This window comes from Pleurodeles waltl, chromosome 11 (assembly GCF_031143425.1).
Source record: "Pleurodeles waltl isolate 20211129_DDA chromosome 11, aPleWal1.hap1.20221129, whole genome shotgun sequence".
NCBI lineage: Eukaryota > Metazoa > Chordata > Amphibia > Caudata > Salamandridae > Pleurodeles > Pleurodeles waltl.
Genome location: NC_090450.1, coordinates 2909984 through 2931729, shown reverse-complemented (window position 1 = coordinate 2931729; position 21746 = coordinate 2909984). Strand labels below are relative to the sequence as shown.

Below are 21746 nucleotides of genomic sequence, written 5' to 3'. Positions count from 1 at the left end.
TTTTCTATGTGTGTTTCATTCTGCAGCACCTTTAGAAAGAGAAAAATGCTTCAAAGAATTGCTTTTGTGCAGGAAGGCGCCCTTTCTAATACAGAACCAATCCTGCCTACAATGCCTACAACACAGGCACCCTTGCACCATGGTGCATTGGTGCTCGGCTGCCAAAAGCGCACCAGTGGAAGGGAAGAGGACCGGAATGCACCAAATTAGATAAATACGGTGCACTCCTGTCCTTTCACCGTCACGCGGTGCAAGGTGACCTGGTGCGCTGCATGACCTGACCATAAATATGGCCCCATATGTCTGACGCAGCATCGGGGAATCGTTTGCGTCTTGAGAGCCACAGTTGTTCTAGACAGTTTGTTGGAGGCTGTGTATCCATTCAGTGACCTGATTGCTTTGGGAAGGTTGTGCCAGAGTTTTCTTCCACCACTATTAGGGCCTCATTTACATGGCCCTATCAGCACACTGCGCCACAAGAGCGTCATTTTGTTTTACGCTGCAGTGGCACAGTGTGCCATCCCATATTTACAAGGCCATGCAAACCCACCTTGCATGGCTTTTCATGTCCTTGTAAATATGGACTCGTTTCATGCATAAAACTGCGTGAAAGTGGCATTCCATGGGTATTCCCACGCAACACCCATGGAACGCTGAGGAATCTGATGCATTCCCAGATTTACAAGTTTCCTTCGAGGTGGCATAGAAGTGACGCAATGGGGAGAAATATCTTTATTTCTCCCCGTTCTTTCCTCTTTCTATGTGAGCTGCTTTCTGCAGCACACATAGAAAGAGGTAAACACCTCTCTTGATTGTTTTTGTGCAGGAAGGTGCCTCTAACTGCACAAAAACAATCATCCCTACAATGCAGGCATCCTCGCACCATGCTGCAAGGGTGTCTGAGATGGCGCTAGGTAGCACTCGTAGTGCCACCCTGCACCAGAGGGCTTGCAAATAAGCCCCTTAGGATTTTGCCTCCCAACCTTGTTAGTCTCCATTTTGGGGTGACCCGTTTGCGCACACGGTTAGAATGAAGCAGCACTGATGTTTGATGGAACTCGAAGAGGTCTGAGAGGTATTCGGAGGCCATTCCATAAGACAGAGGACCCTATGTTGTATTTAATGTTCAATGTTTAATCACAATAGATGTGCTCGGAAGGGGAGAGACATGGTTGTGTTTCTTTCGTCCAAAAATGATATTTATGGCTCGGTTTTGGATACCTTGTAATCCCACGGGGTCTTTGGGCCAGATCTACAAGAAAGTGGTGAATAGGTCCCGATGCACCACTTTTCTTGTGCTGCCCCTGCCACACTGAACGACACCATGGTTGCACCATATTTACAAAGCGGCGCACCATTCCGCTCGGTTACTTTGGACACTTTGACGCTAGTGGAGTAAAGCACCACAGTAGCATAAAAAATGTTGACGCTATTGGTCTAACGTGTGACACCCATAGTGTTGTTATGGGGCAGTGGGAGGGGGGAGCGCCAGAAATCAGGCGCATCAGTACTGATGCACCCGATTTTTGTTAATCTGGGCCAAAGGGTTTTAAAACATGGACATAACCCAAAATGTTCTCTATGAGGACAAAATCTCATCCTAATTCAATCTCCAAAGGAAATAGCAGTTGCTGCATAAGGTGTCTCAGTGCCTACACTGCACCTCTCATGCATGACACTTGTAGACTTTTTCCCACATGGGTGGGTTGGCTAGAGACATGTCCTGGAAATATGCTGATGTTCTAATAAGAGGTAAAGGGAAAAAGTCCTTCAGCTGACTTTAGATTCATATCGGGAGCCATAAATTCAATGAGGAAAGTTTGACATTCCATCTGTGGAAGCTGCTTTAAACTGATGTTTGCATTGTTGCCATGGGTCGCTAAGAGCTTTAGGACCAGATGCCAATATCTAACTTGGAACTCCAGTGCAGGGCATCTGACTGGCTGGCACCCCTGACAGGTTTCCTCAAGTCCTTTTAAATTTCAACACTAGTGGACCACCTGGAGATTATCTAATGTTAAGCAGCGCAGAGCAATGCGCTATGTTTCACTATTTTTCATCCTCCATTGATTTTTTAAGTAACATTTAAATTCATTACCTTTTTCCTATTTTGTTCTTTGACATTTTGCCTACGACATTATGATATTACGATGTTCCCTTCTTGATATTCCAGATTACACCCCCTTGACCACCTTGATGACCTGCACCTGTCTTAATATTCTGTATGAGGTGAAGCAGAATCATATTTCCTAATTCATTTTTACCCTTGTTAGACAGAACCATGGCACAGTAAATAACAGGTACAACCTTGGTATTTTTGACATCTTGGTAAGAGATTTACACTTTCAGCGTGTAATGATTTGTAGATGATAGTTGCCTCTCATGGCTTATGATGTTGTGTGGTACTCACAGTTTCTGTACACAGGTTTTCTGAAAGGTCGCCCTTTGGAGAACACAAATGCAATGATCACCAAGTTGCCGGTGCAGAGTAACCAGAGAGTGGTGTTCTCAAAGCTTCTGTGATCTTTGATCATGTCGTGGGCCGTGTCATTGGATGTGACATTCTTGACCAGTGACACATTCATAGAATGTAGATTCCCCGCTCCACCTGAGCACGCGCTGGAAGAAAGGCAACATTTTCAATTTTACACTCAATAGTAATATGGGGTCATTCATCTTCCTGTCACAAATATGGGTGGGTTAATCCTGCCATATCTTAAATTGGCTCTTTACAAAGAGCTTTTTAAAATGTCACAGGATGCATTGGTACTATAGGCTAAGTCCCGTATTCTCTCACCTCAACTTTCCTCATAGATACTAGAGACTGTGGAGTACTCTGCATTAACTAGAAATAGTCATTCTTTTTTTAAATCTCACATATTGCTCACAAATTGATGGTAATAACTGAACTCAGCCATCAGAGTTTGTCTATTGTTGGATGTTGATCTCACATGGTCAGCCATCTAAATATCAATGTTATCTATGTTAATTTATAAAAACATGTATTTTAAATGATAATACTAATAATTTCATGCGTATGCTTAATATTCATCAAGCTCGGAACAGCTGAAGCATACACACACAGAGGATTAAAAGTTGCAGAGGGAGTCTAGAGATACACGACGAGTACAGACTTTGAGGATTTTGAAGTCATTGGAAACCTTTAACTGCCCAATGTAATGCCACTCAATAGGGGTTTTTCTTCTGTCACAAATGTGGAAGCTAGTCTCTCACTCTGCCCATTCCATGCCTCAAAATGTAACAAAATGTATTCTTCCCCAGGCTGTAAACCTTGCCCTGATATGCCTCATGCTAATTGCTTCACCCATCCGAGAGGGGAAGGCGGGCTTTTTCTCCTTCACAGTGATTTTAATTCTCAATGACGTTAAACAGAAATGAAGCTCCGAAGATTAAGGGGTCTATTCGAATTTGTCAGACCTCCCAACACTCTGTTTGCTTTCTGTATCCACTGTCACAGTCACGCATAGGAAACAAAGCAATGGTCTATTTTGAAAGAAGGAAAGTCCCTGCATGTCAGTGCCAAAGATTTATGTTCCTTGCAGATAGACATCCCCACTTTTTGAGTAATAATGCTGACCTGCTGCTGTTAAGGTCTATGACAGGCAGTAGACTAGCATATCGGTTCTGCCGAAAGAACTTCACCACACCAGTAAGAGCAGTTTGGCCAAAACAAACCCCATCACTGTGGCAGGGATCTATACCAATGGCAGACCCAGGAAAGAGCGTGGAAGTGACAGAAGCAGCACACCCGGCGGGCTTGCAGACACCTGCTTTACTCTAAATCATCCCCTTAGTTTCTCAAACTTACCAACAGTAAGCGCCAGCCATGTATGTAGATTCAACATGTCTAAGTGCTTCTCAAGAACACTAGTACAGTTTTACTTACTATGATTTACTTGCCCAAAGTATTACATTTGTACACCTCCTGGGTTTCCTGTCCCAATTAGTGTCTTATTAGTAAACTGTCTGCCTCAATTGTTTGCGGCTAGAAGAGCTGATGATGGCAATATGATCACGTGATCAGACGGAGAGAGAGCTACTCATGTGTCACTGCAGGGGGGTAATGAAGGCCTAAGAAACCCTGCGGCATGTGGGGGAACCCCACCTTCAATACCCCCCCACTGAACCCAAAGCCTTAGAATATCTGTGACATATTGACGACCAACAGGACCTGCAACAAATTCCGCAAGGGGCTCAACATGTACCCTTTTCTAGTTTTCTGTAGGAATGCCAATCTTTGGCAGTGGCCCTCATCAACATTTGACATTTGATATATGTTTGAAATCCTTCCCAGATTGCCTGTTTACCTGTCAAAGTCAATCACACTGTACCACGCCTGCTGCTGTACCATAAACAAGCCGTATATCATCATGGCTAAACTGAAGCCCATGTTGAACACAACCGAGAAGAGAATTGGAGGAGAGCACAGATGTCCCGGCGGCCTATACTTGGCCAGTTTAGTGGCTGGAGCATTCAAACTCACTGAAAAGAGAAACATGCTTTAATTAAATATTTAATTAATGGTTATGGTAGGAAAGTCATAAGTAAATCAGCTCCAACTCGAGCTGGAACAAATTTATAAATTTCTATCTTATATCGTATATTTTTCACATTTTAACCACACTATGGTAGTATAAAGATCAGATAAATATTCGGTTTTAGTTTACTTGGGTAACATTACTCAAACTAGGTTTAATAATAAATCAGCCTGACAATAATTTTAACTTGTGCCCTTTGAGGTCCAGAATTATGTCATTTTCCCTCACATCTGAACCCACTATTCTGAACAATATTTATTTGGTCTCTTATATTGCCTTGAGTATTCCATTGCTATCTACCTAGATTTCACTGTAGATATAACTGGTGCAACAATACCTGAAGTACCCAAAGGTAATCTTCAAGTGGATGGCAAGAAACAATCTAGTGTCACAGAGAAACATTCTGGAACATAAAATGCAAGGAGGGGTACACTGTGTATAAACTGAAACTATGGTGAGACCTGATGTGGGAGGGCACACAGGAACCTAAGTGCATAGAGAGGAATTTTGTGTGCAGACTATGCCTTTAGAGGCAGCTGATATGGGAGGGAACACTGGAGACTAAGGAGCATAGAGAGTCCACATATTGTATATATGCTGGGACCTGGTAGGGCTCAACTTGGAACCTAATGTACATAGAGAGGAACACTGTATGCAAACCGTATCTTTAGTGTCACCTGATGTGGGAAGACACACTGGAAACTGTGGTGCAAAGAGAGGATCATTGTACATAAACTGTATTTGTGGAGAGACCAGATGTGGTAGATCAAACATGAACCTAAGGTACATAGAGAGAAACACTGTGTGAAAATTGCACATGTACTGGGACCTCAGGTGGGAGGCGACATAGGAGCCTAAGGTGCATTGAGAGAAACATTGTTCACAGACTCTACATGTGGCGGGAACTAATGTGGGAGGGCAGATTGGAGCTTCAAAAGCATAAAGGATAATGTTGTGTGAAAACTCTACCTTTGGTGATACCAGGTGTGGGAGGGCACACTGGAGTCTAAGGTGCATAGAGAGGGAGATTGTGTTCAAACTGCACCTGTGGTGGGACCTGATGTGGGAGGGAACACCAGGGACTAAAAAGCAAAGAGACTCCAATGACTGTATATATGGTGGGACCTAATGGGGCAGTGCTCGCACTGGAGTCTAAGGTCCTTTGAGAGAAACATTAAGTGCAAACTGTACATGAGGTTGGACATAAAGTGCACAGAGAGGAACAACATGCACAAATTATAACTGTGGTAGTACCAGATGTGGGAAAGCAGACTAGAGCAAAAAACACACATAGAGGAGCACTGTGTGTAAACATCTCCTGTGATAAGACCTGCTGTGGTAGAACACACTGGAGCCTATGGTGCATAGGTAGGTGTGGTTGTGTGGATGTGGGCACACTGAAGCCTAATGTCCCTATGAGGGAACACTTAGTGCAAACTGGAGATCTGGCCTGACCTGGTGAAGGAGGGCACAGTGGAGCCTTGGAGCACGGAGGAAAGCATCCTTCACAAAATGTACCTTCAATGTGCCCATAATATATGTTGATATGATATTGTAATTGGGCTGTGTTGATACTGTAATTGTGTGCACAGGACATGTGGGTGCCAGTGACTTGTTTTGAGTGTATGTGTGGTAGGAATATGTGCACAGGAATGATAGGTTAAAGAATGGAGCAAGACAGATATGAATGTTAGTGTCAATGAAGGACCCACAGGCTGGAAGAGTATGTGGCCTTTATACCGGTGTGCAGAATATTTCTGCAAAGCATATAGTAAGTGTTTAAGGCATCAATCTTTGAAGTGCTGTGTTTAGAGTCTGCATGAATACCAAGGGAGAGTGTGGATAGCAGGAACACCTTTAAGTTACTGTTTACAGATGTTTAACTCTAGGCCTTTGTTTTAATGCACAGGTATATGTTACTCTGCATGCTTTGCTGATATTTTTAGCATACTGGTTATAAGGTAAATCCATTGTTACCACAAACTATTTGATTGACTGTACACAAAAGTGTCTTCAGGGTGACATTGTTCTAGTAAATGGCTGTAATAATGTGCATCCATTTGAGTTAGTGTACATGCATATGGTCCAGGACACAAAATAGTGTTCCCTAAGCAAGTGACACTGCCACTGGAATTAATGCATGCCAGTGTTTAGTGCACTTCTGTTGTATTTTGGTGGTTGGTTATTGTGTACAGTCAGCACAAGATTGCCATAACTAATTTGCATTTTTAATATGAGCTTATTTTTAATGGGTGAAAGACGGATGTGGAAATTGTGAAGTTACCACTTGCTAGCCCACTTTACACCGCTCACTGCCAACCAGATGATGTGCACAGTGCCAGGTGGTTTTTGGGATCCACTACAGGAACGTGCAATTCAGGGAATGCTCAGCCTTTAATCCTCATTTCATTGATAAAATGGGTGCTACTTACTGTGGTATCAATAAGCATCGGATATACAGCATAATAGACCACTTGGGTGTAAGCATGTGCATCATTTGGTGGTCGGTAGGGATTGCATGTGTAGCCCCTGGCTTGCCCCTTGCGACCCCTGGTCTCAGAGGTGGCAACATCAGTGCCAGGAACACAGGGGCAGCTCATTCTTATGGACGTTGGTTGGGGCTCCACTTTCATTATTTTATGTCAAATTTTTATTACACTAATGTTTAATAATATTATACAATTCACTATTAGTGCAACAAAAATGGTGTACATTTAAATGATGTTGTGTGGCTACTTGCAGTCGAGAGTGGGTTTATGTGAGAGACCGTGTGTGTAAGTGTGTGTATGTGTGAATGTCTGTGTATGTGTATGACCGAGAGTAAAGATGAAATGGATTGTGATGTCACTTCCGCTACCGCCGGTGTTTTGCTGAATTGAGGTCCACGGGTGTGGGTGTGACTTACTAATAAACAGCTTCTGTTACATGAGTACAAGGGGTTTTGGGCAACAAAGACACATATTGACCCAGTCAGTCTCTGGTTACAACTGTAAAATGAGGCACTAATAAACATTACTTTTTATGAACGTGTGGCGCAGCGCACGTACTTGTTAGAAAGGATGGAAGGGTTATCACCAGGTCCTGGATGAGAAACTGGTAGTTCCCAAAGAAATTCCTCTGCTAAAAGAAATAAATATTGATATCAGAAAGTGAGGAGGCATTGAGTCCAACCAGCTGCTAAAAATAGGAAATTTTATGCATGATTTCATGAAGTGTCACATGAGGAACATCTTCCCTCTGGCTCATATATCAGTATTAATGTGAGGCATGCAACCCAGGCTGAATGTCACATCTGTCAACCATGGTGAAATAAACATGTCTCTAGAATGCAGGATGCCCATGCACTGACGCCTCCCAGGCACCGCAAAAGTGGCCTCTGGTAGCAAGGAAAGGAATGTAGGTTGGATGTTGAGTTGGTTGTAACCAGCAGCAGGGATGGTATTTATTTGTTTATTGGTTTTGTATCATGCTGTGTGTTGCTCTTCAGTAATGCCAGAATGCTGGGAAGTTGAAGCAAGAAGTTAGTGGCCAATCATTCCAGCTCCATAACCCTGTCCCAAATTCCCATCCCCCTTGTTCTCAGACAAACTCAACTAAAGGCAAGTGTGGAAGGTTCAGAGTCAGGAGTCTCCTGACCTTCCTGTGGCTGGTTCACCTTCTAGGCTGAGTTCTAAGGTGTTCCAAAGTCCTGGTCCTTGGACAACCTAAATACTCAAGGACTGTATAGGTCGATCGGACCAGGGCCAGGGTTGGACTGGGGCAAAAATATTCCCAGCACCAAAATAAAAGCCCCGCATTACGGACTAAATAGCTAAAAAAGTGCCCCACATTTGCAAATGAGCCAAGTTTTGAACTTCTAAAGACATGCTGTATCACTATTATGCAAGGAATGGGAGACTGCATGCATTTGTGTTTTCTGCAGGCAATGCTTGTGGTAATATCAGAACAATCAACTGACAAAACGGCCCAAGCAGCTATAAAACAGGACCAAACTGCTAAAATATCAACCCACACAATGATCTGTGAAAACAGCCATCAGGCGCTGCCTGATTGTTCTACTCACCAGTCCGGTCCTGACGGTGGCCATTGAATGTAGGTCCCTGGTGGAGTTGTAATGAGACCTACGCTCAATAGGAGCCCATCAGTCCAACACATTTACTGATATGGGACAAAGACAGGTAAGACGATTTTTTTAAAAGTGAACACTAAAGGAGAATGGGTAGAGTTAGGAAAGCGAGGTAGGTGGTGGGAAAAGAGCTGAAGAAGAAAGGAGAGGACACTGAAGATCAGCAGGTTTAGGAATGGTGATCGCCCCGTTACTACCTGATGAGGGACATGGAGAAGGGAAAAGACTAAGGCACAGTTTAAAGGAGGACCTAGCGCCACCTAGCGCCACGTTAGCCTAATTTCTGTGACGATAGTGTGGCATTAGGTTGGCAAAAACACCGCACTACATTTACAAAGTGGTCCAATGCATACATTGCACAACTTTGTAAACCCTTGTGTCAGGCTTAATGTATGCAAGGAGGGCGTTCCTCCATTAGGAGGCCCAGAAAAATGGCGCAGTGGAATCTATGAAATTCCACCGCGTCATTCTTAGTGTCATTTTTAATGCCTGCTCAGAGCAGGCGTTAAATTGAGGCACACCACTGCTGATAATGGGCCTCTATGTACTTTGCAGGATTAGCGCCAACATTTTTGGCACTAATGCTGCAAAGCACCAGAATAGCATCCAAAATTATGTTGCTATTGAGCCTAACGTGCACTGTGGTGCACCGTATCATTAATACGGTGCACACATGGTGGCATTAGGGGGGCACAATAAGGCACAAGAAAAGTGGGGCTTCATGTGATGAAGCACCACTTTTCTTAAATATGGGCCTAAGCCTTGAGAAGTATAGGATGGAGCCAGAATGAGGGACAACTCAAGGACTTAGGGGGCCCTGGGTTAAACGGCTTTTAGGGGACCTAGTTCCAAACAGCTTTGGATTTAAGATCCAATTTCAGCTCTTCAGTGTACAGGCACACACATCTAAATGGGTTTACTTCTATTATTCAGAGGTAATGAGATGTGTTTTCCAATATTGTAACACAGCAGCAGATACCCTGTTTTGATCTAAATGTAACTTTTTTATTGATGTTGAATGAGACACATACAACATTTCTCTGCAAAATGTCTCTAATAGACACACATCACCCAAATTAAAAAGAAATGAAAGGAAACGGAATTTAAAACAATTTGTTTAGGAATTATTCAGGGTCATCAGGGCAAGTCCCTCTGCAGAACGGATCTGGCTCTATTAGGGGCCCCTGGTAGGCTGGGGTCCTGGGCCCGAGCCTTCTTTGCCACTGCTGTAAAACATCTCTGGGTAGTGAATTACAGAAGGTGCGGTTTGGTGCTTAGATTTGACAAGTGATTGTGAATGCAACTGAAGTGAAAGAGTGAAGAATTTCATTTAAAAACACGAAGAGTGGCAAAAGACACTTTTAAAGATTTTCTAAAGAAAGAATCAGACAACTTCTGATAGATTTCCTAAAGTGCATCTTTTGGAATTCAAACTAGGTGCAAAGTGTTGTGGTGGGATTTACGTTTCACACGAATCGAGTTGTGCATTGAAATGATGGTGGCCGCTATGGTGCAAGGGTGTATGCCGTGGGACAAGGCAGACTAAAGTGCTCTAGCATACGGAGAGATGAGACCAGGCCTATCCTTATTGATTTGACTCTGCTTTTCACTCTCCCTTTGGCCAGCGTGGACCACCAACTTAGCTGGTGGTGCTGCATTGCATCACATTTCAGGAAATTTCCCTCTTGGTGTTTGTGCCTGAGGAGATATTTGTTGTGTTGTGTACCTTTCCTGTAATACAGAAAGAAGGCTGTGGCTGTTGCAGAAATGTGTGTGCCAAATCTTCTTAGTGCTTAATTTGAGCCAGTGGTTTCAGATGCTCAGCATCAGCACTTAACTGTCAACTCCGGTGCTTATAACGGTCTTCCACATGGTGGCGCTGTCTGCTGGGTTTAGGTATGAGCACAACAGCTGTTTATTAAGTCAATATATATTAACAATGACAAATTCCTGCACCCAAGCCATTCTTGTAGCTTTGGGGGCCTGGAATAGTATGAATTGTCAAACTTGGTGGGGTGTGATGGTTAGTAGTTGTGCCTGTACTGTTATTTGCAACGCTGCCAGGGCAATGGATGATGGAAGCTGCAGTGTTCTGCTGACGAGGGCTCTGACACCTACTTTTTTTTTTTTTACAATTTAAGTTCTGAATCGACTGAGACTTCCGGTGCTCAGGGTGGGTGGATGGTAATGAGGTAACACTGAGAGGATATAACCATATCTATGCACTGCTTTGTGTGTAGTAGTGATTCCACACCACAGTCCTCTAGAAACACATTGTAATCAAAGGACTGGGACCAAACACGTTTCAACACTAACGGAGTTTCTGTTCCTTCATCAGGACACTTTATCTCTGTTCCTGAAGACGCCTTATGATCACTGAGGACCAACCTCAATGTGTCTCTGCTAATATTCCTATGTGTGAGTAATGTCTGTGATGTAAGGGTGGCTTGATGTATGGAAACTGTGACAGTAAAATTCTACTCCTATGGGAATATTGCTATTGTTTCATAGCACAGGAAAGCAATGTATTGATTTTAAACTTACCCAATAGAGGATGAGGACAGTCGTGTATGTGATGAGTCCGTACAGCACCATATATCTGAAGAGGGAAAATGATGTCACCAGCGCTGCGCGCCCTTCTCTGGTGTCACAAAAAAACAAAAGACAACAGTAGATGTCAGTGCAAAGTCCAGGACATCACGGCACATACACTGTCCAGCATTTCACTATTAATGCAATGTTTTGCTCAATTTAGTTTATCACTTTATTTCCAAGAAAATACTGACAAGAGCATTTTCTAAAGCATTCTTGCAAGCAAAGGAATAACGTGAACACAAAATTCAACATGATTACTGTTACTTATGATGTTCGAGCTGTTCTCCCCAAAATATTAAAGTGGTTTTCTTTATCAGTTTTAAAAACAAATATTCTTGGCAGCAGGAATTGTTTGAAGATGCAAAGAACTGCTCTGATTTTCCAAAACTTCTGGTCTTCCACCAAAACGTTTTAAGAATTAGGCCATTTTGCCTTCCTCGCAACTGATCCTGAACATGAAGAAAGTCACAATCAAACTGATTGCTTAATCCTCCTAAAAACATAATATTGATGCACCTGATGTAGGTCCTTATTTTAAGAAAGTTCAAATTAAGTCATTGCACACAACCTGCTGCTTCCTTGAATATTGGGAGTGGACAGAATGTATAAAGTAGGGGTGTGCATTAAACTTCAGGAAAATTACCCAAAATACCTTTCATTTTCTAAAATACAAGTCTGTAATTTAGCGCTATAATTCAAGGAAGTTTTCCAAACTGAAAATAACGCTAAAAACAAAACTGCCTCACTTAACAGCTGCTTGCAGTTTGTTTCTTTATGTTCTTCCTGAGCATTTACAAGCCCCTCTGCCACACCAAAATGTCCCTTTTAGTGATGGTCTTGCGGTGCACACTGCAGGGACATAGTTACATAGTTACCCTGTGTGGCTTTGAATGGCCTTGTAAATATGGTCTTGCGGTGAACACTGCATGGACATAGTTACATAGTTACCCTGTGTGGCTTTGAATGGCCTTGTAAATATGGTCTTGCGGTGAACACTGCATGGACATAGTTACATAGTTACCCTGTGTGGCTTTGAATGGCCTTGTAAATATGGACTGGGGCAACACAGCGCAAGTCACTGCGTTGCCTTACCCTGTGAAAGGGAGGTGTGCCATGGGCACTGCAGTGGATGTTTCCATGTAACACCCATGGCATTTGACACATGCCCCGATTTTCATTAAGGTGTAAACCTGGGAATGCATCAAAAGCATGCGTCTCTACCGGAGAGGCGTAAGGGAGGTGCAATGAAATACCTTTATTTCTCCTCAGAGGAAAACACCTCTTGTGGTTATATTGTGTAGGAAGGTGTTCCTTCCTGCACAAAAACAATCCTGCATGCAACACAGGCATCCTTACACTGTGGTGCAAGGGTGCCTGCATTGGTGCATGAAAGCCAATTGTGCGCCAGCGCTGGGGAAAAGGACAGGAATGCACCACACATGGTGCATTCCTAGCCGGCAGAAATGAAAAACTGAATATGACCATCAGGGGTTGGCCCCCAGGTCAGGCCTGTGCGCTACACACATATACACAAGACTCCCAGAAGGTGAACTTACTTCAGCAGTTGCACCACACACTGGATGTTGTCCATCTTGGACGTGAAGGGTGAAGCCACTGAGGCCTCCTGCTCGGAGAGAGAGATCCCAGCATGGGCCATTTTCAGAGCCTGGAAGAAAACAATTATTTCAAAAGAATTCCATACACAAAAGTGTTGCTGAAGATTATGCTGGGTGCGTGCCATTAGAACACTTCAAAACATTATAAAGCTCTTATTTTACTAACTGTGCATTTCTGCATTTGTTCAATCATCCTGTAAATTTTGTAGTGTCAAGGAGAAGCTGACAGATGCAATGAGCAATGACGTGGTGTGGTGCAGGGACACCGGGCCTAGGGGACAGGGCTGATTGAAACCACAGGTGGCAAGTGACTGGGAAACACAAACAGCTTATTGGTGGTATGGAAGGAGACCCCAAGCAGTATCAACCCCATTTATTTATACCCTGGGGCTGCAGTCGGCCATGTGGTTGCGTCGCTCATTATTATGTGAGAGGTCATGTGTGAGGGCCAGGTGGCTCACTACGGTTGGGAATGGAAGCCCCTTCCAACTCCAGGGACATTCCACCAGTGAAATATTCTGCTCCTTAGCCTGAGTACCTGAATATCTTTTTTGTAATATTGCATTTCTAGCATATTCAAATTGTGCCACCACAGTTTCAATACTACAGCAGAGAATCAGAAATCCATGACCCAAGCAATGGGTGTATGTTTCAGAGGTCCATGACAGAGAGCGTCCTTGCTCTCATATTAGAAAGTGTGTGAGCAGAACCTAGAACCGATGCTCTACTGATTTGTGTGCAAACACAAGGATCACTATTCTGATATTCTCGACCTAATATCAAACGGGAAAGTTAAAAGGATAGTCTTTTTTCTGGACATATGGTCTGCAATACTGAGTTGTACAGTCACTGAGATCACAATCATTCTTCTGATCAATGGCTGAGAACCAATAACCAATGTATCAATCTACGGTGAACTACATTGGATTGGAAATGGAATCCTGTTCTCAGTGGAAGGCTTTCTCCTGGTCTTCCTCATATGATCCCTGCATGCTGCAGACACATCCTTCCTGACTCTAACTCCAGCTACAGTCAGGAGCTCAGAGAGCCTCTGGGCAGAAGGTACCACTGACCAGCACTGTGGAACCGCTGTTTCCTAGATGGACAAGACATGTGTGAGAAATGGAGTTGTTGATTGAAAGGCGTAGGAGGCCTGGTACACCAACAACCTAAATCTCTTGTAGGGGGAACCCAAAGAGTGGCAAATTACCTGTGCTTATCCCTGGGTATCTTGCCACAAAAAGCTGTCAGACTTATCTTACAGGTAACGAGTAAAGTATTTATGCAACACAGTAATAAAGTGGAAACACAAGACAAATCCCACACCCTTTTGAAAACTAGAGCACATTTTAATAAATTATTTGACACTAAAATGACAAAAATCCAATCAGTAGAACCAGAGTCATGAATCTTAAAATTTTGGGGAAAAAATAGCATCCAAAAGATTATACCAACAGCCGTGGACATCTGGTTGCCCAAGACTGGGTCAAAGTAGAAAAAATGTGTCTGACCTTAACACGGTGCGGTTCTGATACAAGAAGGTGATTGGACCTGGTCAACGCTTATCATTAGACTTGGAAGAATTGGTGAGAAAAATAAGAACGTAAAGTTCAGTGGGGCAGGGTTGCAGGAAGTGTCGCATGAGGGAGCAATGTCGATGACCAGCCTTGGGTCAAAGCTGAAGTGAAGATTTCTACGTTCAGACTTAGGTCCTAACTGAGATCTTGGGGGACAAGTTACTCCATCACAACGGTGACCGAGAGGTCATCTGCCGAAATCCTTAGTCTCAGAAATGAAAGTTAAAAATCTCTTGTAGGAGGAGGCAAAGTGATGTAACCGAAATTAGGTCGTCAAGGCCTGATACCCCTTTGGTGAAGGACAGCTGAAAAAGATTTGCTGCTGTGTAGAAGAATGTAGTGGGAGAAGCTACAAAGTCAATTTGACCGGGAATGCACCACAGACGGATAGGAGAGCAAGATGGTCCTGTTCTCCTTCGGGTTCTCACAGCAGTTTTTGGCCAGAAATATTTTAAGTTCTCAGTTTTGTGATTTGGCTATCTGGACTCCTTTTGCACCACAACAAAAGGTACAGGACTGGAAGGATACCACTTGAGGGTTCAGGACTCACTCAGGTTAGATCCAAGTGTGGGTTCAAGATGGTGGGAACTTTTTCTGTCACTGTGGCTTCGAACAGCAGGCCAGCAACTACCATCCCTGGTAGTCCTGGGTTCAGGTAAAGATGTGGGGCTCAATAGCAGGGCTGGCATCTTCAGGTTCAAGGTAGGTTCCAGGCAGCAACGCAATCCTTCCAGGTACAGCAAAGTAGTTGTACAGAGTGCACAGCAGGTCAAAGCAGTAGACAGTCGTCTAAGAGTCCTTCAGCAGGCCCAGGAGTGACCTGAAGAGTGGATCTGAAGGTCTTATTTTTAAGGTCCTATTCTTATACCTTTGTGCCCTTCCTTTGGAAGATGGGATAATCATTAGCAAGGTTTGACTTCCCTGCCCTGGCTCTAAGCTCCTGACTTCTGTGCCATTTCTCTAAGCTGGTTGGAATGACAATGTGGAGGTGATAAGTTCCTTGTGTGAAAGCAGAGTACAGCCTAGTAAAATTGCAAGTGGGGCTGTGCTCAGCCCAGCCCCCCATCCTGCCAGCAGATGCCCCATTAAAACACACCTATTCTCTGTCTGGAAGGAATTTACAAAGTCTGCCAGTTACACCCAGTATGTGACCCAAGACAGGCTGCTGGCATAAAAGGGCTATAGGCAGGAAAATGCCAGCTTTCTAAAAGTGCAAAAACAACAGATTTTCTAAAAGTGGCATTTTCAAAATTGTAATTGTAATTTTATAGATACCAAAAATGAACTTGCTGTCAGGCCCAATGAAAAGTTAAATGTAATAAAACTGCAAACTCCGCACTTGTATAGCGCACTACTCACCTGTTAGGGTCTCAAGGCGCTGTATGCATACCGCTATGGAACCCCTCCTGGCTTTTCCCTGTGAGGTGCCCACTCCTGGCCACCCCCAGGGTGAAGCCAGGCATCCAAGCGCTGTTGGGGCCGTTTTGGATATTAAGCAAGCTATTGCCCAGAGTTACAGAGTGGGACCCATTAATTAGATTAGGCACCGAGGTGAGAATGATCTGGTCCAAGGGAATTGAGCCCAAGACCTGCATAGGTGAGACTTAACCCTGGTCCTGAGCCAGATCTCTGCTTCAGGGTCTGCCGCTGTAACCATTGTGCCACACTTCTCCATAAGGCAACTCAGTGTTATCCTATACGACAGGTAGGCCTCACAGTAGTGTTAAACATAGGGGTTTTTCACTCCCAGGGCATGTAAAATCTAAAAGTGCATGTTCAACTTTTTAATTATAATCTGCCCTGCTTGATGGGCTACCTAGGGCCTACCTTAAGATGACTTTGAGCAACAAAAGGGGAGTTACAGGCTTGGCAAGGGGGTTGTAGTGCCAAGTCCAATTGGCCATTTAAAACTGCATACAGGCTGTAATGGCAGGCCTGGGCATGTTCTAAGGTGCTGCTAAAGTGGGTGGCACAATAAGTGCTGCAGGCCAACTGGCAGCATTTCATTTACAGGACCTGCGTATATGGTGTATGACTCTACAAGGGACTTATAAGTAAATTAAATATGTCAACCAGGTTTAAGGCAATCAACCCATGTTTAGGTGAGAGAGCGCAAGTCCTAAGGCCAACAAAAACAAATTTAGCAAAGAAGTGGCAGGTAAGAGGCAAATTTTGGGGGGGACCATGCAGAGAGGGCCACGCCCAACACCATGTCCACAACTAGTGTAGGCTAACTAGAAGAGATGAGTGGAGGCTTAGCTAGGGACCTGAATGTGAAAAGGTAGTGCTTCTCCCTTTAGCCTGTTATAAACAGTATGAACTGAGCTATCGAAGGTAGGTAAAACGTTGAAGAAAGAGGCGTAGCTTGCTTTACGACTATGCAAGCTGACCACAAGAAAGAAGATAGTTACAAATATAAACAGTTGGAATAGAACTTAAGGTGCCACATCAGACATTCCTCAAGAAGCACTCGCCTTAGTAGAGTAAGTGAAACAATACCTGATTTTAGAATTATAGGCATATAAGGGTCGGACACTAGAGAAGTAGCCTGGCATCCTGCATGTAACCAGCAATGCCCCATGCCAAAAAGAGATCATCTTGCCACATGTGTAGAAGAAGACCAAGGGCCTGGCTCAGAAGGACTCACACAGTGTGTGTTGTGGGAGAGAAGTTAAAAGAGCATTGCCATATAGAAATGGAGTGACCTGAGTGGTAGGAGATAAATTAAACTAGTTCTCTGTAAAAAAAAAGGTTAGTGTGGTCTGCAGTATAAAAGAGTCAAATGTGGGGATGGAGGTGAGGCAGTTGTAATGAAATATGTGATGAAGTCTGAGATCACGACTAAAGCACCTCTGTGAGGTAAGTAAAACTTTGCTTCAAAAACACTCTAGAAATTTCAAGAAAAGGGTGGTAGAGAGACTGGTAATTAATATGGTTCTGCGAAGAGGCGTTAGCGAGGAGTGACAGGTGGTGAAAAAATGGCATATGGAGTGAACATGTTGAAGCAGATGCCAGGGCGTTCGATGATACACAGAATGTGTCATACAAGGTGCATTTGGCATTGCTTGTTTGGAGGATTGCTTTTATTTTATTTATTGAAATATTTTTTAGGTTCAGGCCTGAGTATAAGTTAGTGAAGCACTGTAATAGAATTTATATAGATCTAAGTGAAACACAAATATTCACTTCAGGGATCATGATGCAGACGCTGAAGTAGGAAACGGGGAGCTGAGTTTAACAATTATGACAGAAACATCACAATTTTGGAATTATGCAGATGCTTCTAGGTACATTTCTACAGATTCCTGATGAGAAACAAGAAAACACTCATAGCATTTGCTTTCTTAGAAAAACTTTGGGCCAAATTTACAAGAAACTGGCACAGCGCGGTGCTGGCACCAAAATTAGCAGTGCAGCACTGCACGAGTTGAGAATCGTAGGGATGTGCTGTATTCACAAGAATACGGCGCACCCCCGCATTTCCCCCTGCGCTGGTGCTAAATTAAGCAGCCTGCGCCAACGTAGGCATCCTTGTTCACGGTGTCCCTTCCTACAAATAAACAATCATCCATGGCATTTTGCTTCTTCTATGTGTGCTGCAGAATCGGGATAAGTGTCATATCCTCAGAGGGATTTGGGGGAGTGGGTGTTGTTGAGGGCAGCAGTAGTGAAATTATGTTGATCATTTGTTATTTTTATTCTGCCATGATTGAGCTCCCAAGATGATGCGTACAATATGGAACTTGGTGGGAGATTGAGCAGTGATGATCATTTGTCTGAAGGTGAATGGTGCATGTCTGGGATAGTGATGTCCTGAAATGCAGGCAGAACTATGAAGGATGAGGCCAGCACCTTTGTACTGCCCGATGAAGCTGTCATGAGGGTGAACATGACTTACGGCCTGATTTAGATATTGGTGGATAGGTTTCTCCATCACACAGTGACAGGTATCCATCCGCCAAAATTTAAATCCCATGGGATATAATGGGATTTAGATTTCACCAAAAGGGATATCCATCACCATTGAGATGGAGTAACTCATCTGTCAACAGTCAGGCCCTTGATTTGATTTGATTTGAGAAACATTGACAGAGAGCAGCAAATGCCCGAAGGTGTCTAGGCACTATAGTCTCAAAAAGTGCTGGTCCATCAACAAGTCCGTCCCCTTAGTCTTGGTGTATGTCACAATTGTAGCCAAATTCTTAGGGTGTTTCTGTAATGGAGGATGATGGCAATGGGGGTATAGGAAGGTGAAATATTGGAGATCCTTCTCAAAATTGGAAATTGACCAGACGTATATAAAGCAAAATGAGATTGTTTTGGGATGTATTGATATTTGAGGATGTTGAGGGATTTCCTGGCAGATATGATGAGGTCAAGTTAGGGTCTCACTTGCAAGCTGAATAGAGGAATTTGAGCCAGTTGAGAAAAAGGCGACTCAGACGGAGGGCATGGCAAAGTACTGAATACAAGAGTGAGGATTGTTGAGGTATGCTTATTTGGTGACTCGACGGGAGACTCAGTGGCCGGCGGACATCCCATGGACCAAAGGGTGACTTCGGTGGTACGATTAATTTGTTTTACCGGAAGGCTAAACACTGTTCGCTTTGAACAGGACTAAAGCAAAGAGCCCAATGACAACATGGTTTGCAAACTGTGAAAGCACTGCTTGCCACATGTGCATCACCAAGTGGTGAAACAGTGAGCAAGTTTTGCCTCCTTCTGTTTTTGAATTGTGCTGTCTGAAAATAAAGCATTAACTCTGAAAACATGCATTGAGCTCTGCATTGCACCAGCAAAGTCCATCATGATACAGAGCAAAATGTTATTGCAGATAAAAATACCTAATCATTGCTCAAAAAGTAACTTGTACTTATTAGGGTAAATGTCTAGCTGAGACCTGATGGCATGATGACATTTGACATATCAGGCCCCAGTCTACTCTGAGCTTGCCCTGGTAAGGTTACTTTTTAACCCTGCACAGAAGAAGTGGTATTTATCATCAATTTGTCCGAAGACCCTCCGCAGAACCACTGAAGTCCTTTCAGTGGCAAGACTCAGGTGACCGTGGAGGTTCAGGAAGAGCACAATATTACAGAGGAAGAGCTAGAGCCCTATGGGAACTTTGCAGTGATGTAAATCTAGATTGTGTGGGTAAATTTAATTAAGATGTCATCATGTTGTTACCGATAAAGGTCTCATGATCCTTTCTTCATTTTCTATCCTGGTAGCGAAAATATCACCCACTCTTCAAGTATATATTTAAATTACTGCATGTAAAACCCACTTTCATAAAAGTATATGACTCCAAGAGATACTACCCTCTGTCCCTCCATAAAGAAGAATGCATTTTTATTGTTTATGGTGACTATTTTTAATATTCACTCTACCAAATGGAAATATCTTGCAAGTCATGACTTTATTTGAAATGATAATCTCAGCAGTTGTGTACTTACTCCACAGTCGTTCGCTCCATCGCCGCACATGGCCACAACATAACTGAAATGGAGAAGCCACACTTAATACAATGCCACCTCTTCACTTTGCTGTAGATGAACATAGTTCAACTCTTTTAGAAAACATTGTATAATGAAAGATTTTCTGATCAGGCTTATACATCCAAGTCTTAGGAGAGAGTACAGAATTAAATTAAACAAGTATCGCTGAAAAATAAGATAGATGGCTTCTTCAACCTTATTGTCTTATCTCAAAAATCAAGTGAGAATTTATTGCCAAAGACCACTAACCACCACATTGGTGGTATTGTTGAAGATTTGATATAAATGGTACAAACTAGGGGCCAGATTTGCAAGAAAGTAGCACATTAACTTTGATGCACCACTTTTCTTGCGCCCCTCTAACAACACCACCTTTGCACTGTATTTACAATGCAGTGCACCATGGCACACGTTAGGACAATGGCGTCATAATTTATGATGCTATTGTGGTACTGTACAGGATTAACTCCATAAATAGTGGCGCTAATCCTGCAAAGTAAAGGGAGGCCCATTGAAAGTGATGGGCACCATAGGCAGACATTACAAATGATGCTAAAAATGGTGCAGTGAAATGTTGTAAATTTCACTACCCAATTTTTGTGGGCCTCCCTGCGTGGTAATGCCCCCCTTGCAAACATTATGCGTAATGTGGCACATGGAGTTATACTTTGTAAATATGGCGAAGGAGATTGGCCCCCTTAATGCCTCATTACTGTCAAAGAGAATGCCGCTAGTGTGGTGCTAAGAGACCCTAGGGCTTTGTAAATCTGCCCCCAGGTCGCTCCTTCAGAGACTTCAGTTGAGGCACTATAATTCCAAGATGGCCTCTCACCTCACTCCTGAGGTCATTAGTTACAAAGTGCTACTCATGCAAGTGTGTGCTTAATTGATATATTTTGGGTGCGATCAGTGCATTGTAGTCCTCTTCTCCCTGAAAGGGTTTAGAATGCAAGTCCTCAAGCCAATGGCTTGCTATGAGAACTCACTTCCACTGCTCTGCTTTAATAGTGTTTTGCTGATACAGATATGCATGAAGTACATGGATTAAAACTACAAGATTGTTAGGAATACTGTCTGTTTTGGGATCTTCTTAAAAGACTGTTGGGCTCAGAGTATGTAAATTATGTCTAATGCTTTTAACTACAGAGCCTATCCCCATGGGTGTTCTACCACTTTCAAATTTTAAAACCACCCTTCCACATTTTTAATCTAGAATATGAGCTAGCATTAAGTTTTGAAGTTGGGTATGTTTAGAAAAAATTCTGGATTCTGGATTCAATATTTGGGCAGGTTAATTTCCTTATGTCATCACTTCGGTGTAATCGTAGGGTTTGGGGATACGCTGCTTTGGCTCCAGACTCACTACAGGGGGTTATCCAGCCCTTTGTGTGAGTTCATGACACAGCCCATTTCAGGTGTAAATGTCAGCTCCTTCCTCCCTTCCTGCTCATGATGGCCCATCAGGAAGTGAATGGCCAATCGGTCACACCTATGCTCCCTTTATATGTGGCTGTCTAGAGTGAAGGCGCAAAGTCCAGCTATATCAAATCCCAGATGTGTATTCAGAGACAGGCAGAAGGCACCAAATGGCTAAAGTAAGAAAAAGTCAACTTTCTAAAAGTGGCATTTTGAAAATTACAATTTAACATCCGACTTCACCATCCATAAATTGTGATTTTAAATCGTCATTCCCAAGACAAAAAACTTTAGAGTTCCATCTCTTCTCAATTGGAAACTACACTTACAAAATGTAATAGGGCAATCCTAATGTTATC

General features: G+C 43.2%; 1 protein-coding gene across 3 annotated transcripts in view; it reads right to left on the bottom strand.

Annotated features, from left to right (window-relative positions):
- The window catches only part of LOC138265203 (probable cation-transporting ATPase 13A4), a 267665-nt gene that overhangs the window by 40348 nt on the left and 205571 nt on the right, over positions 1-21746 (bottom strand). For all 3 annotated transcript variants that reach the window (XM_069212748.1, XM_069212749.1, XM_069212750.1), the window contains 6 exons: positions 19930-19972; positions 12837-12946; positions 11230-11326; positions 7607-7679; positions 4329-4503; positions 2411-2619 (listed from right to left, as the gene is read on the bottom strand). In XM_069212748.1, coding sequence (XP_069068849.1) covers positions 2411-2619; positions 4329-4503; positions 7607-7679; positions 11230-11326; positions 12837-12946; positions 19930-19972 — 707 coding nt within the window. The remainder of the gene's footprint in view (positions 1-2410; positions 2620-4328; positions 4504-7606; positions 7680-11229; positions 11327-12836; positions 12947-19929; positions 19973-21746) is intronic.